At 41.5% G+C, this 18553-nt stretch overlaps 2 protein-coding genes across 3 annotated transcripts in view; one reads left to right on the top strand and one right to left on the bottom strand.

The window, feature by feature from the left end:
• The window catches only part of nav1b (neuron navigator 1b), a 152527-nt gene that overhangs the window by 29882 nt on the left and 104092 nt on the right, over nucleotides 1-18553 (bottom strand). For both annotated transcript variants that reach the window (XM_061885320.1, XM_061885329.1), the window contains 4 exons: nucleotides 17136-17309; nucleotides 16942-16991; nucleotides 16731-16754; nucleotides 7904-7981 (listed from right to left, as the gene is read on the bottom strand). In XM_061885320.1, the coding sequence (XP_061741304.1) occupies nucleotides 7904-7981; nucleotides 16731-16754; nucleotides 16942-16991; nucleotides 17136-17309 (326 nt within the window). The remainder of the gene's footprint in view (nucleotides 1-7903; nucleotides 7982-16730; nucleotides 16755-16941; nucleotides 16992-17135; nucleotides 17310-18553) is intronic.
• On the top strand, nucleotides 8267-10809 carry LOC133541764 (proline-rich protein 36-like). The gene is made up of 3 exons (XM_061885340.1): nucleotides 8267-8478; nucleotides 8575-10403; nucleotides 10500-10809. Exon 2 carries the CDS (start codon nucleotides 9106-9108, stop codon nucleotides 10387-10389), a length of 1284 nt encoding a protein of 427 aa, XP_061741324.1. The 5' UTR covers nucleotides 8267-8478; nucleotides 8575-9105; the 3' UTR covers nucleotides 10390-10403; nucleotides 10500-10809.

The raw sequence follows: 18553 nt of genomic DNA, 5'->3' as shown, positions 1-18553 counted from the left end.
ACCCAAAAAACCTACCCATAAACACTAATTCTAACCCAAAAACTCTAACTCATAAACCCTAATCCTAAACCCAAAAACTCAAACCTAAACCCCAAAACCCTAACCTCAACTCTAATCCTAATACAAAAACCTTAACCAATAAACACAAATTTTAACCCCAAAACTTTAACCCATAAACTCTAACCCTAACTCAAAAACTTTAACCCAAAAATTGTAACCCTGACCCAAAAACCCTAACCTATTAACGCTAATTCTAACCCAAAAACCCTAACCCATAAACCCTAATCCTAACCCAAAAATTCAAACTTCAACCCAAAAACCCTAACCCTTAAACGCTAACCCTAATCCAAAAACTCTAACCCTAAAACAAAAAACTCTAATCCAAAAACCCTAACCTAAAGACTCTAACCCTAACCCAAAATCTCTAACCCATAAACTGTAATTATAACCCAAAAACTCTAACCTTAACCCAAAAACCCTAACTCTAACCCAAAAACTCTAACCCTAACCCAAAAACCCTGACCCGAAAACTCCAACCCATAAACCCTAATCCTAACCCAAAAACCCAAACCTCCACCCAAAAACTCAGACCTTGACCCAAAAACTTTAACCCTAACCCAGAAACTCTAACCCTGACCCAAAAAAACCTATCCCATAAACACTAATTCTAACCCCAAAACTCTAACCCATAAACCCTAATCCTAAACCCAAAAACTCAAACCTAAACCCCCAAAACTCTAACCCTAACCCAAAATTCTAATCCTAATACAAAAACTTTAATCAATAAACACTAATTCTAACCCCAAAACTTTAACCCATAAACTCTAACCCCAACTCAAAAACTCTAACCCAAAAACTGTAACCCTAACCCAAAAAACCCTAACCCATTAACACTAATTCTAACCCAAAAACCCTAACCCATAAACGCTAACCCTAATCCAAAAACTCTAACCCTAACTCAAAAACTCTAATCCAAAAACCCTAACCTAAAAAGTCTAACCCTAACCCAAAAACTCTAACACTATCCCCAAAACTGACCCAAAAACTGTAAATTTAACCCAAAACCCTAACCCATAAACGCTGACCCTCACCCAAGCCCTAATCCTAACCCGAAAAACCCCAAAACTCAAACCTTAACCCAAAAACTCTAACCTTAACCTCAAAACTCTAACTCTAACCCAAAAACTCCAACCCATTAACTCTAATTGTAACCCAAAAACTCAAACCTTAACCCATAAACTTGAACCCTAACCCAAAAACTCCTACTCTAACCCTAACCCAAAACCATAAACCCAAACCCTAACCCAAAAACCCTAGCCCAAAAACTGTAACCCTAACCCAAAAACTCCTACTCTAACCCTAACCCAAAACCATAAACCCAAACCCTAACCCAAAAACCCTAGCCCAAAAACTGTAACCCTAACCCAAAAACTCCTACTCTAACCCTAACCCAAAACCATAAACCCAAACCCTAACCCAAAAACCCTAGCCCAAAAACTGTAACCCTAACCCAAAAACTCTAACCCTAACCCAAAAACTCTAACACTATCCTAAAAAGCCTAACCAAAAAACATTTACAAAGAAACTGTTAAAACTCTCCACAACATTATTCATATTATAATTATCTTGGTTGTTATCAGTGAAATAGCTAGGATAACCCAAAACCCTAACCCATGAACGCTAACCCTAACCCAAAAACCCAAACACTAATCCTAACCCAAAAACCCCAAAACTCAAACCTTAACCCAAAAGCTCTAACCCTAACCCAAAAAACCTTAAGCCACACACAGACCATTAGTAATAAAAGCCATGAGGTCCAACACACCTGGCCCAGCTGAAACATCCAGAGAAGCAAGGTGAGCGGGTGGAGGAGGGGCATGAAGTGAGCAGCAGGAAGTCGTTGAGTCAGAAGCAGCCGAGGGCCAAAAAGAGAGGGAAACAGGTCTTAGGCACTTGGATCTCACACACACACACACACACACACACACACACACACACACACACACACACACACACACACACACACACACACACACACACACACACACACACACACACACACACACAGGCAGGTAACAGGTGAGTTAGGAGCGGTGCTTCTAACAAACTTATGTCAGTCCCTGCAGGATTTCGCATTGTGAAACTTTTTCCTTGCAATAGTGAAATGAACTTGTCATGAATTTGTTGTCAATGTTTTCAGACTTTCTTGTAACCTGAAGATAAAATACAACATTTCAACAAAAATTGTGAAAAATATGTTTTTTAAGGCACTAGATGGCGGTACAAGGACTTATCAGATTACTAGGGATGCATCACTTCTAAATCTGACAGAAGGAGATTACTGTAGTACAACGCTTCTTGTAGAACTCAGACTCTATTACCTCTGCCAAGGTGTGTTTGTTAGCAACATAACAAAAGGTCATGGACAAATTCTGATGACATTTTCTAAGAAATGTCTGAAAAGAACAACTCCTCTATCTCCTAGGAACACACTTCTCTCACAGACTTCCTCTTCTTGTCCTTTTCCTCTTGTCCATGTCCTTTATTTTCAGACCGGCCAAGGCCAAAAAAAAACTACACTCACCCAGTTTTCATTTGATGTCCTGTGAGGATTTGGAATATAGTACCTACAACAGGGTGTCAAAATCATCGAGGGCCACATCACAGTAATGGCTGCTTTCAGAGGGCCGCTTTTTAAAAAATAATTTACATAATGCATGCGAGTGATAACCCGTGATCAATCATGATTAACCAAAATGCATTTATTACATTTTTTCTATGCACAATTTGCTTATTTCAAAATCATAAAGTTAAAGTACCAATAATAGTCACACGCACATACTAGGTGTGGTGAAATTTATCCTCTGCATTTGACCCATCCCCTTGTTCAACCCCCCTGGGAAGTGAGGGGAGCAGTGAGCAGCAGCAGTGGCCGCGCCCGGGAATAATTTTTGGTGATTTAACCCCCAATTCCAACCCTAAAATGCAAAATATGCATTTTTTTTGTCAGAGTTGAAAGAAATAATGCATTTAGTAAAAAAAAGTATATTATTGAAATTATTGAATGTTTTCCAGGCTTTCGCGGGCCACCTAAACTGATGTGGCGGGCCAGAACTGGCCCCCGCACCTTGAGTTTTACACATGTGATCTACAATATCATTACACTACAATAAAGACTGCACTGTATTGATTAATTATATCTATTGCTAGTAATAATTAGAATTACAAAAACAAAAAACATCAAAAGCTTCCTTATTGTCTGTTGTCTTCACTGTTATTTGAGACATTCCTCATGCATGTATTTATTACACTTGAAAAGTGTTTGTCCATGCAAACATTCATTTATGTCCTATTTGTGATCGTTGAGGGTTGATGAAAAGCAGTACTTTTTGCATTATCATCACACCTCAACATCTCTAACATGTAACCGCTGCCTAGTGACACGCTTTGTCCCCACTTTGTCTGCACAACATACAAAAAGATTTAGATGAGACCGGTGACGTGCGCGTTGGAGTGTCACGCTGGTGTCCCCACTTTGTCTCCACAACATAGAAAAAGGTTTAGATGAGACCGGTGACGTGCGCGTTGGAGTGTCACGCTGGTGTCCCCACTTTGTCTACACGACAAAGTGGGGGATGTTTTTTTTTTCTTTGTCATGAAAAAGGGACGTTTTTGTCATGAAAAATGGAGGTTTTTGTGGTTGGTGCACTAATTGTAAGTGTATATTGTGTTTTTTATGTTGATTTAATAAAATAAAAAAAATTAAAAATTTTTTTTTGAAGAAAAATTAATAAAAAATTATTCTGCGGCCCGGTACTGGTCTACACAACATAGAAAAAGGTTTGGATGAGACCGGTGATGTGCACGTTGGAGTGTCACTCAAAGACACATTTGACGGCTCAAAATGACGCCCGGTTGGCCAAAATATGCAGGAAGTTGCAGCCATTGGACAAAGTTGCCAGGCTAATATCTGCAGGTGCAGGTGATGCAGGTGTGCTATTCCTGTTAGTGAGCGGTGAGTAAAAGGTGCAGAAAAGGTGTGAATCAAGCAAGCAATGTCAGTTGTACCATACATCCTGAAAACAATTCTCATGGAGCTGAATAATGGGAAAACAACGTCCAATAGGAGGCAGGGTCTCATGGAGCTGAATAATAAGAAAACAGTGTCCAACAGGAGGGAGGGTAGTAGATCTGATTAAAGGCTGCGAAAAGGAGACTAGGATGTGCACTTCAATACATGTGTTTCAAAATAAGACTATAAATAAGTAGAGCGATAAGCTGTGAGTAGTAATAAGTACCATCAATTGACATGAACATGATAGTGTCATGTTTATAGACATGATTAATTTCTTTACACATATATATTTGTTTTTTTCAATTCAGTGGTTTTGATGAGGCCATCAGTTGATGTAAAGACTACACTTCAAGAGCGTGGCAGGTTAATAAATAAAAAGTTGACATTTCCTGATCAAAAAGGTGTAGGCTGAAGTTAAAAAGCTTATTATGACGGACCCTTTCACTTTCACTTTGTACATGTCTAATAGAGAACACAAAACAAAAACAAGAAATCGATATAAATATTTATACGTGACTTCTTTACTGGACTATATTATGGATTAGTGTTGTCCCGATACCAATATTTTGGTACTGGTACCGAAATGAATATCGATACTTTTGTAAATAAAGGGGATCACAACAAATGTCATTATTGTCTTTGTTTTAACAAACAATCTTAGTGTACATGAAACATATGTTTACTGTTGTCATTTAGTCCTTAAATAAAATAGTGAACATACTACAAAACTTGTCTTTTAGTAGTAAGTAAACAACCAAAGACTCATAATTAGTCTGCTGATGTATGGAGTAACATATTGTGTCATTTATCTCCCTATTATTTTGTACACATTATGACGGACAAACTGTAAAAAATGCATTATTAATTTACTTGTTCATTTAATGTTAATATCTGCTTATTTTTTAGTTTTACCATGTTCTATCTACACTTCTGTTAAAATGTAATAATCACTTATTCTTCTCTTCTCTGATGCTTGACATTAGTTTTGGATGATATCACACATTTAGGTATCGATCCGATACTAAGTAGTTATAGGATCATACATTGGTCATATTCAAAGTCCTCATGTGTCTAGGGACATATTTACTGACTTTATAAACATAATAGGAATTTTTTTAAAAAGAAAGAAGATGTGATGCAAAAAAATATTGATGTAATCATAGTAGTATTGACTAGATACGCTGTTGAACTTGGTATCATTACAGTGGATGTCAGGTGTATATCCACCTATGGCATTTGTTTACATTGTGACATCGGTAAGCTATTGTATCCTCCTACGGTGTGTAGTGAAGCATGTTTAGCTATTCGTCGTCCTCCAGTGATAATGCTACTTTTAAGAAACTTACTTCATTTGTCTCCATGGAGGCCAGGATTAGTAATTTAGAAGTAGCTCAAACACTGCGGATGGACGTTAGCCGGTAGCTAGCTAGCCATGTCTTAATCCAGCTCTTCCTGAGGGTGTTTCAGTGTTATAACTTCACCTTTATCTTTACTTTTTACACCAAAATGCGTTCATTCTTCCTTTTCTGTCTACACACTGTGTACGCTTGTAAGTACTCTGTATGCGCGCGCTGCCCAACATGCTACTCTGCTCCTAAAACCAGCAATGTCACTACATGACGACGAAGGGGAAGTTGGGCCGGAACTTTTTAAAGGCGGTATGGTACCGAATATGATTCATTAGTATGACGGTACTATACTAGTGCCAGTATACCCTACAACCCTAATATATATGTATATATTTGTAAATGCATGTTTTTACATGTGATCAAGTACTATAATTATTTATGACTCTCGAGTCCTTTCTTGTGTTTCTATATTTCAAGATGAATGTTTTGTTTCATTATTTTCTGTTCTCTATTAGACATGTACACAGTGAATGTGAACTGTTTACATCAGGTGTCTCAAACTCAATTTACCTAGGGGCCACTGGATGCAAAAACTGGGAGAGGCTGGGCCGCACGATAAGAATTCTTAACAAATCTAACATGCACTTTTTAATTTATTCACCTTCTTTGAATGGCTTTCCTGCCCTAGCAACATGCTCTCCAACCCTCCCGATTCTTCCGGGAGACTCCTGATTTTCAATGCACCTCCTGACAATCGCCCGGGACATCCATTCTCCCGAATCTATCCCGATTTTCAACCGGCCAACTATGTAAGGGGGTAACCCTGCTACTACCGCCTCTAACATCCTCTACAACATAACATTAAGTCTGCCTTTACGGCAACTCGGCCTCATCTTGTGTTGGGCTTTTAATGACACACATAAGTGACTGCAAGACATAATTGATCAACAGCCATACAGGTTACACTTAGAGTGGCCTTATAAACAACTTTATCACTGTTACAAATGTGCGCCAAACTGTGAACCCACACCAAACAAGAATGACAAATACATTTCGGGAGAACATCCACACAACAGAACAAAGACCCAGAACACCTTGCAGCCCTAACTCTTCCGGGCTAAAATATACACCACCTCAACCGACACACAGGGTGTATATTGTAGTTCCGAAGACTTAGGGCTGCATGGGATTCTGGGTATTTGTTCTTTTGTGTGTATGTTGTGTTATGGATGTTCTCCCGAAATGTGTTGTCATTCTTGTTTGGTGAGGGTTCACAGTGTGGTGCATATTTGTAACTGTGTTAAAGTTGTTTATACGGCCACCCTCAGTGTGACCTGTGTGGCTGTTGATCAAGTATGTCTTGCAGTCGCTTAAATGTGTGTGTTCAAAAGCCAAAAGCACCATGTGATTGGACTGGCACACTGTTTGTACAGGTAGAAGAAGGCGCTAAATGTAGTGCCATCAAGCCCCCCCCTCTCCCCGAATACTGCTGGTTGGTTGAAAATTCACAGAAAGTTGAGAGGATGGTTGCCCTGAAACCTGGGAGTCTCCCGGAAAAACGGGAGGGTTAGCATAAAAACTTGCGGGCCCACTAACATTAAATTTTCACATTGAGGTGCGGGCCGCAAAATACCGTCTAGTGGGCCGCAATTGGCCCGCAGGCTGCGTGTCTGAGACCCCTGGTTTACATCAACTGATCACCTCATAAATAAATTTAAAAAACTGCACTAAGAAATATTCTTCACTTAGAAGTGAGAGTAAAACCAGCCATGTGGACACCACAGAAGATCTTGTACACACGCCAACATGACAAAGTCCTACATGACAAAGTCCAACATGACAAACTCCTACATGACAAAGTCCAACATGATAAAGTCCTACATGACAAAGTCCAACATGACAAAGTCCAACATGACAAAGTCCTACATGAAAAAGTCCAACATTACAAAGTACTACATGACAAAGTCCTACATGACAAAGTCCAACATGGTAAAGTCCTACATGACAAAGTCCAACATGACAAAGTCCTACATGACAAAGTCCAACATGACAAAGTCCTACATGGCAACTTCCTACATGACAAAGTCCAACATGATAAAGTCCAACATGAGAAAGTGCTACATGACATAGTCCTACATTACAAAGTCCAACATGACAAAGTCCAACATGACAAAGTCCTACATGGCAACTTCCTACATGACAAAGTCCAACATGATAAAGTCCAACATGAGAAAGTGCTACATGACATAGTCCTACATTACAAAGTCCAACATGACAAAGTCCAACATGACAAAGTCCAAAATGACAAAGTCCTGCATGAAAAAGTCCAACATGACAAAGTCCTCCATGACAAAAGTCCAACATGACAAAGTCCTCCATGACAAAGGTCCTACAAGACAAAGTCTTACATGACAAAGCTTGTGCATCCAAAGTGTCAGTTGAGTGTCAAAGTGCACGGCCGCCTGGGTTCAGTACTCACGTTAGCAGTCAGCTGCATGGTCAAGTCGGCCACTTTTTCCTGTGAAGACTCCAGCTCACGTCTCAGGCTGCGGATTTGCTGCGGACAAACATGACAAGTCACCTCACCGAGACTTCCCAGGACACAAACATGTCTGCTCCTCATAACCACACCTGGAAATGCCACATTAAAATGCACCAGTGGAAAATGTTTGCGACTGAAAACAAGTCTGATAGTTTGAGTTTCACAACAGAGGTCTCTTATCATCAGCGTTCACGTTTGGCTTGCGAAGTGTCCCAAGTTTAAAAAAAAAAGAAATAATTAGGAGAAGGCTCAGTACCATAAACACATTTATAAACTACATTAAGTGTTACGGATCAGACCCCTGCCAGCGCCGCTCGTCCATCTGTGCGCCACTCGGGGCACGCCCACGGGCGCACACATCCAGGAACGAGCCGCGCGCGTCCCCGCCCTGCAGCAGCTGCCAGCTGCAATCAGTCACCTGCAAACTTCACACCTGATGGTAATGACGGAGCTGCCTTTATAGACCTGGACAACCTGCCATCACGGGCCGGATTATAGCCATCTGTACCTGAGTAAGCATCCTGTGTCTGGCTTCCATCCCACGTACTCGCTCTTCCCCTGCGACTTCCGTGTTTCTGTTGTCTGATGCTCTTGTTGTCTTCCCGCAGCTCTTCCCGTGTTTCTCCTGGATCCCCTGTTGTTCCCCTTGCCCCCCGGACTGCCTTTTGGATTCTCGACCTCCCGCTTGGACACGTTTTCCCACGGACTTCCGCGTTACTTCACTTCCGTCAACATTTTGGTAAGACATCCTTCAGCTAATCTACACACATAGCCTTACACCATACACACTTGAGTTTTGATCAGACTTCATTTCCTTGGTTTATTCATTAGCAGTATTAGTATTATTATTATTATTAGTAGTACTACAGATTTATGTATATATTTACTATATATAATAAATCTTTGGAGATACTGCCACCTGGTGTTCGTTTGCCGTCACCTCCCTTTTAGTCAAACATAACAGTATAATCCGGCCAATTGATTAGGGACCTGACGGCCGAGTACCTTAGCCCTGCCCCAGTGACTTTCGTTCAGCCCCCCCTGAATTTTTTTTCTTTCTCCTCCTCTTCTCCCATTCACTGTCTTTTTCTTTTTTCTTTTTTTGCTCCACACGGGAGGATTTGTCTTGTCCCGTCAACATGTCTTGGAAGGGGATGTTCAGTAGCAATATTAGCAAAGAGGAATTTTCTCGTCGCCTGGACACCCTCTTCCCACCCTTAGAGACTGTTCCTCAGTCTGCAGGAAGCGTCTGGCATCCAATTTTGGAGGGGGGGGATAGTACTGGTGGCTGTGCTGGTGTGGCGGCGCAGTGGCACCCAGACAGGCTACCCCCTGCCAAACTAATTCCACCTGTCTTCCGCTTTTCTCAGCCACAGCCACCAGTTCCCTGGCTAGCCTCCGAACTAGCACCAGTTCCCTGGCTAGCGACCGAGCTAGCTCCAGTCCCCAGACTAGCCTCTGAGCTGGCACCAGTCCCCAGGTTAGCGCCCGAACTAGCACCAGCCCCACAGCTAGCCTCCGAGCTAGCGTCTGTCCCCGAGCTAGCCCCTGAGTTAGCACCAGCCCCACAGTTAGCCCCCGAGCTAGCGACAGTCCCCGAGCTAGCCTCCGAGCTAGCGGCAGTACCCGAGCTAGCGGTAGTCTCCGAGCTAGCCTCCGAGCTAACGGCAGTCCCTGAGCTAGCACCCGAACTAGTGCCAGCCCCAAGGCTGAACCCCTCGTTTCCACCAGCTCCCTGGCTGGCCCCTGTGTCTCCACCAGCTCCCAGGCTGGCCTCGACCTCTGCCCCTCGGCCTGTAGCGCCGACTTCAGTACATCGGCCAGCTCCTCAGCTGCCCTCCTCGTCTTTGGCTTTGACGTCTGCTGCTTCCACGCCGCAGATGACGTCCGCTGCCTTCACGCCGCCGTCTTCCTATGCCTCTACGCTTCAGACATCACCTCCTCGTTTCTGGCGAGACGCACCATGGCGTCACTCGCGTCCGCCTCCACGACTTCCAAGATGGTGCCCGTTACTTGGTTGCCCGCCTCGCCGGCGTCAGCTGCATTCTACTCGCCGTCGCCACCAGACTCGTCCCCGGTGGATTCGGGGACACTTGGGCTGGCGACCCACCACCAGTTCGCCCCTCCGCCCTCCCTTGACTTTTGTTCCTGTGCTCTTGGTGTTTCGACCTGTGGGACATCTGGAAGCTGTCCATAAGAAGGGGGGTACTGTTACGGTTCAGACCCCTGCCAGCGCCGCTCGTCCATCTGTGCGCCACTCGGGGCACGCCCACGGGCGCACACATCCAGGAACGAGCCGCGCGCGTCCCCGCCCTGCAGCAGCTGCCAGCTGCAATCAGTCACCTGCAAACTTCACACCTGATGGTAATGACGGAGCTGCCTTTATAGACCTGGACAACCTGCCATCACGGGCCGGATTATAGCCATCTGTACCTGAGTAAGCATCCTGTGTCTGGCTTCCATCCCACGTACTCGCTCTTCCCCTGCGACTTCCGTGTTTCTGTTGTCTGATGCTCTTGTTGTCTTCCCGCAGCTCTTCCCGTGTTTCTCCTGGATCCCCTGTTGTTCCCCTTGCCCCCCGGACTGCCTTTTGGATTCTCGACCTCCCGCTTGGACACGTTTTCCCACGGACTTCCGCGTTACTTCACTTCCGTCAACATTTTGGTAAGACATCCTTCAGCTAATCTACACACATAGCCTTACACCATACACACTTGAGTTTTGATCAGACTTCATTTCCTTGGTTTATTCATTAGCAGTATTAGTATTATTATTATTATTAGTAGTACTACAGATTTATGTATATATTTACTATATATAATAAATCTTTGGAGATACTGCCACCTGGTGTTCGTTTGCCGTCACCTCCCTTTTAGTCAAACATAACATTAAGAACCTTAAATTAATCCTGAAACACACAGGGAGCCAATGCAGGGATTTTAAAACTGGTGTAATGTGAGCCCGCCTCCTGGTCTTTGTCAGGACATGTGCCGCTGATGAAAACCACGAGACATCTGGATCCGAATCCAATGTGGCCCTTGAGTAAAAATGTTTAGGGACCCTCATGCTGATGTACTGTATCAAGGTTGGTTATGCAAATTAGATGATTATGTCAACAATAAGACCAACATGAGGTTTAGAAATAAACCAAAATTATATTTACAATTGCAAATGACATCACATTTATTTCGACATGTCCGCAAAGGAGTAGGTAAAAGCAGAGTTTACTGTATTTAACCATTTTCACGTCACACAACATGTTGAACATGCTATCACAATAGTTCAAGTCTTTATGACATTTCTGTAAATGAACTTCCTGTGTTTTTTCTAACTTTCTAATAGAATTCATCGTAAATTCAAGCCACTACTTTTTCTTACACTTTGAACCTTGCATTTTAGAAGACGGTGCGGCTGATTTATGTTCTTTCTTCGTTTTAGGCCATAAAACAAAGAATCCAAAAAAATATGATGAGAAGATACAATTTTTTTGTGCCATGGCGCCATCTTTTGGACGAGCTTGCTCACTGCAGTTGCTGCAGGTTGAAAATGTACTTCCGGTTTAATGCACTTGAGCTGAAAAGTATAACCGTCGATAGCGTTTCCACTCGTACAGATTCTTCATTCATCGCCGTAAGCAGCGTTTGTAAGTTTTACAATATAACTAAAACAATTCTTACTTACTAAGTGTCCCATGTACTTCCTGTTTTAATGCATTCAACTGAAAAGTATGACCGTCCGTAGCGTTTTTACTCGTATGGATTCTTCACTCGTCACTCCAAGCAACGTTAATAAGCTTTACAATATAACTAAAACTATTCTTACTTACTAAAACTTCCCGTTTTAATACCTTCAATTGAAAAGTATGACCGTCCATAGCGTTTGTACTCGTATGGATTCTTCATTTATCGCTCCAAGCCAAGTTTGTAAGTTTTACAATACAACTAAAACAATTCTTACTTACTAAAGCGTCCCATGTACTTCCTGTTTTAATGCCTTGAACTGAAATATACGACCGTCCATAGCGTTTCTACTCGTATGTATTTTTCATTCATCGCTCCAAGCAAAGTTTGTAAGTTTTACAATATAACTGAAACAATTCTTACTTACAAAAACGTCCCGTTTTAATACCTTCAACTGAAAAGTAAAAACTTCCGTAGCGTTTCTACTCGTATGGATTCTTCATTATCGCTCCAAGCAACGTTTGTAAGTTTTACAATAAAACTAAAACTATTCTTACTTACTAAAGCGTCCCATGTGTGACTTCAGTAGGAGTGTTTTCATGCATATTTGTAACTGCTATTGTAATGTAATCAAGCTAGCATCGTTAGCATTAACCTTTTGATTGATTGATTGATTAAAATTTTTATTAGTAGATTGGACAGTACAGTACATATTCCGTACAATTTACGACTAAATGGTAACACCCGAATAAGTTTTTCAACTTGTTTAAGTCAGAGTCCACTTTAATTAATTCACTGTAGCTAATATGCTAACACGTTTACAAGCGTCTGTGTTAGCATATTAACTTATAACTAAATTATTTTTGTAATGTTTCACAGATTCCTCAATAAATTCACCAAAAACGTCAGAGTGGAGGTATTGAGTCTGTTTAGCTGATTGGAGAGCTAGCTTGTACAGCTAGCTTGTACAGCTAGCGGGTCCATGACCATGACTTCTGTTTTGTTTGATCAACCGTTTTACTGTCTGTTTAGCTGATTGGAGAGCTAGCTAGCACAGCTAGCGGGTCCATGACCATGACTTCTGTTTTGTTTGATCAGCTGTTTTACTGCCCTGTTACAGACACTGTTTGAAAACAATAAAGGTATGTAAATAAATATTTACAGAATATTTATGTGTAAATCACTCATTTCACAACATAAACATCTGCCACTTATAGTCCGGTGTGGCTTATATACGGAATATAATTTAGTGGGTTTGGCTTATATGCGCTCTATAGCCCGGAAAATACAGCCAATTGATCATTTGTAATAAAGGATGTATACAGATAGACTGATAGACATGTCAGTAAGAATAGAAAAAGGCGTTGAAAAAAGAAGAAAAAAAATTGAAATAATGAAATGGGAGGAAAAATAAGGCAAGATGCGTGCAGTTTATCGAAGCAACAAACAAACAATCGGAAAATCCCCGTTACTGAGGAGGCTAACCATGATGCGTGCAGTTTATCAAGGCAACAATCAAACAATCGGAACATTCCCGTCTTATCAATTCCTAGATATGGTCGCAATTATACTGAATGCACTGGGCATAATAAACACAACATTATTAATATTGCTACTACGGATAATTTGATCAAAAATTCCCTAAAACAGCCCACTACCTATAATATAGGTTTTTTAAACATAAGATCATTGTCTCCCAAAACGTTGTTAGTTAATGATATCATCAGAGACAACAATCTTAACGTCATCGGTCTCAGTGAAACCTGGCTTAAACCAAACGACTTTTTTGCGCTAAATGAGGCATGTCCTCCTAACTTTACACATGCGCATATTGCCCGTCCGCTTAAAAGGGGTGGGGGGGTCGCACTAATATACAACGAAAACTTTAACCTTAGTCCTAACATAAATAATAAATATAAATCGTTTGAGGTGCTTACTATGAGGTCTGTCACACCGCTGCCTCTACACCTGGCTGTTATCTACCGCCCCCCAGGGCACTGTTCGGACTTTATCAATGAATTCTCAGAGTTCGTTGCTGATCTAGTGACACACGCCGATAATATAATCATAATGGGGGACTTTAATATCCATATGAATACCCCATCGGACCCACCGTGCGTAGCGCTCCAGACTATAATTGATAGCTGTGGTCTCACACAAATAATAAATGAACCCACGCATCGCAACGGTAATACGATAGACTTAGTGCTTGTCAAGGGTATCACCGCTTCCAAAGTTACGATACTCCCGTATACTAAAGTATTGTCCGATCATTACCTTATAAAATTCGAGGTTCAGACGCATGTTCGTCAAACTAATAATAATAATAACTGCTATAGCAGCCGCAACATTAATACGGCCACAACGACAGCTCTTGCTGACCTACTGCCCTCGGTAATGGCACCATTCCCAAAGTATGTGGGCTCTATTGATAACCTCACTAACAACTTTAACGACGCCCTGCGCGAAACCATTGATAACATAGCACCGCTAAAGTTAAAAAAGGCTCCAAAAAAGCGCACCCCGTGGTTTACAGAAGAAACTAGAGCTCAGAAATTATTATGCAGAAAGCTGGAACGCAAATGGCGCACGACTAAACTTGAGGTGCACCATCAAGCATTTAGTGATGGTTTAATAACTTATAAACGCATGCTTACCTTAGCTAAAGCTAATTATTACTCAAATCTCATCCACCGCAATAAAAACGATCCTAAATTTTTGTTTAGTACGGTAGCATCGCTAACCCAACAAGGGACTCCTTCCAGTAGCTCCACCCACTCAGCTGATGACTTTATGCAATTCTTTAGTAAGAAAATTGAAGTCATTAGAAAGGAGATTAAAGACAATGCGTCCCAGCTACAACGGGGTTCTATTAACACTGACACGATTGTATATACGGCGGATACTGCCCTCCAAAATAGTTTCTCTCGTTTTGAGGAAATAACATTAGAGGAATTGTTACAACGTGTAAATGGAATAAAACAAACAACATGTTTACTTGACCCTCTTCCAGGGAAACTGATCAAGGAGCTCTTTGTATTATTAGGTCCATCAGTGCTAAATATTATAAACTTATCACTTTCCTCGGGCACTGTTCCCCTAGCATTCAAAAAAGCGGTTATTCATCCTCTTCTTAAAAGACCTAACCTCGATCCTGACCTCATGGTAAACTACCGACCGGTGTCTCACCTTCCCTTTATTTCAAAAATCCTCGAAAAAATTGTTGCGGAGCAGTTAAATGAACACTTAGCGTCTAACAATCTATGTGAAACCTTTCAATCCGGTTTCAGGGCAAATCACTCGACGGAGACAGCCCTCGCAAAAATGACTAATGATCTATTGCTAACGATGGATTCTGATGCGTCATCTATGTTGCTGCTCCTCGATCTTAGCGCTGCTTTCGATACCGTCGATCATAATATTTTATTAGAACGTATCAAAACACGAATTGGTATGTCAGACTTAGCCCTGTCTTGGTTTAACTCTTATCTTACTGATAGGATGCAGTGTGTCTCCCATAACAATGTGACCTCGGACTACGTTAAGGTAACGTGTGGAGTTCCCCAGGGTTCGGTCCTTGGCCCTGCACTCTTCAGCATCTACATGCTGCCGCTAGGTGACATCATACGCAAATACGGTGTTAGCTTTCACTGTTATGCTGATGACACCCAACTCTACATGCCCCTAAAGCTGACCAACACGCCGGATTGTAGTCAGCTGGAGGCGTGTCTTAATGAAATTAAACAATGGATGTCCGCTAACTTTTTGCAACTCAACGCCAAAAAAACGGAAATGCTGATTATCGGTCCTGCTAGACACCGAACTCTATTTAATAATACAACTCTAACATTTGACAACCAAACAATTAAACAAGGCGACACGGTAAAGAATCTGGGTATTATCTTCGACCCAACTCTCTCCTTTGAGGCACACATTAAAAGCGTTACTAAAACGGCCTTCTTTCATCTCCGTAATATCGCTAAAATTCGCTCCATTCTGTCCACTAAAGACGCTGAGATCATTATCCATGCGTTTGTTACGTCTCGCCTCGACTACTGTAACGTATTATTTTCGGGTCTCCCCATGTCTAGCATTAAAAGATTACAGTTGGTACAAAATGCGGCTGCTAGACTTTTGACAGGAACAAGAAAGTTTGATCACATTACGCCTGTACTGGCTCACCTGCACTGGCTTCCTGTGCACTTAAGATGTGACTTTAAGGTTTTACTACTTACGTATAAAATACTACACGGTCTAGCTCCATCCTATCTTGCCGATTGTATTGTACCATATGTCCCGGCAAGAAATCTGCGTTAAAAGGACTCCGGCTTGTTAGTGATTCCCAAAGCCCAAAAAAAGTCTGCGGGCTATAGAGCGTTTTCCGTTCGGGCTCCAGTACTCTGGAATGCCCTCCCGGTAACAGTTCGAGATGCCACCTCAGTAGAAGCATTTAAGTCTCACCTTAAAACTCATTTGTACACTGTAGCCTTTAAATAGACTCCCTTTTTAGACCAGTTGATCTGCTGTTTCTTTTCTTTTTCTTCTATGTCCCACTCTCCCCTGTGGAGGGGGTCCGGTCCGATCCGGTGGCCATGTACTGCTTGCCTGTGTATCGGCTGGGGACATCTCTGCGCTGCTGATCCGCCTCGACATCTCTGCGCTGCTGATCCGCCTCCGCTTGGGATGGTTTCCTGCTGGCTCCGCTGTGAACGGGACTCTCGCTGCTGAGTTGGACCCGCTTTGGACTGGACTCTCGCGACTATGTTGGATCCATTGTGGATTGATCTTTCACAGTATCATGTTAGACCCGCTCGACATCCATTGCTTTCCTCCTCTCTAAGGTTCTCATAATCATTATTGTCACAGACGTCCCACTGGATCATTATTGTCACCGATGTCCCACTGGGTGTGAGTTTTCCTTGCCCTTATGTGGGCCTACCGAGGATGTCGTGGTGGTTTGTGCAGCCCTTTGAGACACTAGTGATTTAGGGCTATATAAGTAAACATTGATTGATTGATTGAAAAAAAAGAGTTGACAGAGTAAAGTTTGATGGGTGGTGAAGGAAAAAGGACACTGGCCTCACCTCTCCTTGGATCTTTTCCTCGGTCTGAGGAAGGCGTTGTGAAAAGATGCAGATAAGAGGATAAAGTAGAAAGAGGAAGTTTAAGCACTTTACCATACAGAAAAGAGAAAAGTAGTGACATCGTTGCTTGTGTAGGATGGAAAGTTAATTAGTAATAATAATAATATTAATAGATAAAACTTATGTTCATCATTTGGATTAATTTACTCACAGAGTAGTTGGAGGAAGCGTTGGACTCCAAAGAGAGAACAGATCCGTGCACTATAAAACGTACACAACAAGTATGAGAAAATTATTAAAAACACGTGTTGTGTGTTATTAAATGATTATGTAAATGTTAACTTTGCCAACACTTTCTCATGAAAATGGACATTTCAACAGAAGGTAATACTTTGTGGGGCGTACCGTCGTCTGCCGGTTCCCGGAAAGACCCTGAACGCATCATGCTCTTGGGCCTGTCGGCTAGGGACATGCTGCTGCCTAGGGGGGAGGAGCCATACAGCTCGCAGGCGGAGTCGCTGGGAGGCCCGATGCTGTTGGAGCGCGACATCCTCTGAGGGCCCGACGAGATTGGGGCCACTTTTTGCAAAAGAGAAACACAGAGAGCAGATGAAAGAGCAGCTCGAAGAAGACATTTTGTTCATACTGAAAGATGTTCATACTGTAAGTGAGATGTTCATACTGTAAGTAAGATGTTCATACTGCAAGTGAGATGTTCATACTGTAAGTAAGATGTTCATACTGTAAGTAAGATGTTCATACTGTAAGATGTTCGTACAATAAGTGAGTTGTTCATACTGTAAGTGAGATGTTCATACTGTAAGTAAGATGTTCATACTGTAAGTAAGATGTTCATACTGTAAGATGTTCATACTGTAAGTGAGACTTTCATACTGTAAGTAAAATGTTCATACTGTAAGTGATATGTATATACTGTAAGTGTCTGCATGTGAATTTCCTACATTGCATCCAGAAAATATTCCCAGAACTTCAGTTTTTCCTTGGTTTCAGCCAAAATAGAATACATTATTTTTTTTCCTCTAAATTCTACACACAATACACAATATTGCAAATGTATCAAACACAAAAAAATACAAAAAAATGACATTTACGTAAATATTCAGAAGTATACATTTTTTATTTGAAAAATGGTATTATGAAATTTTGGGAAAACCGTGAATTTTTCAAGTTCTTAAGCCAACTTGTTTTTTTTTGTGCTGACTAAGAGGAATGTTTTGATATTGGAATGCTTGAAGTGGGTTAAAAAATATGAAAGGAGTCGTCGCACTAAAAAAGGTTGGATATAAGGTTAGAGATTAAAAGGAATTCCTGGAAATGTGTTGAACATGGAAAAATGGTAGTTTGAATTTCCCGGAAAATTGAATGTGTTGAAGGTGGAATTCGTTGAAAAATGTGGGAATTGTGGAAGTTTGAAAAATGGATAATTAATTTTGAATGGGGAAATTGTCCCTGAAAACTGAGAATTCTAGGAAATTCTGGAATGTTTGTTATAATTGTTGAAAGAGAGCACACCATTCCTGACCAGGCTGAATATTTTGAAGTGAGAACGGTTTGATTCAGATAAAAAATGTGGGAGTTGTGGAACCTTGAAAAATGTCCTATTCATTTTAATAGGGACTTCCTGGAAATGTGAGAATGTTGGGGAAAAGCAGGATTTATTTAAATGATTAGGAGCATAAATGTCCTGAATGAGCTGAATTGGTTGGTGTTGGAATAGTTTAAATCGGTCAAGAAATGAAGAAGAAATATTTTTTTCATTGAAAAATGGTATTATGGAATTTCGGGAAAACTGGGAATTTTTC

This window comes from Nerophis ophidion, linkage group LG02 (assembly GCF_033978795.1).
Source record: "Nerophis ophidion isolate RoL-2023_Sa linkage group LG02, RoL_Noph_v1.0, whole genome shotgun sequence".
Taxonomy (NCBI): Eukaryota; Metazoa; Chordata; class Actinopteri; order Syngnathiformes; family Syngnathidae; genus Nerophis; species Nerophis ophidion.
This window is presented reverse-complemented; position numbering and strand designations above follow the sequence as displayed.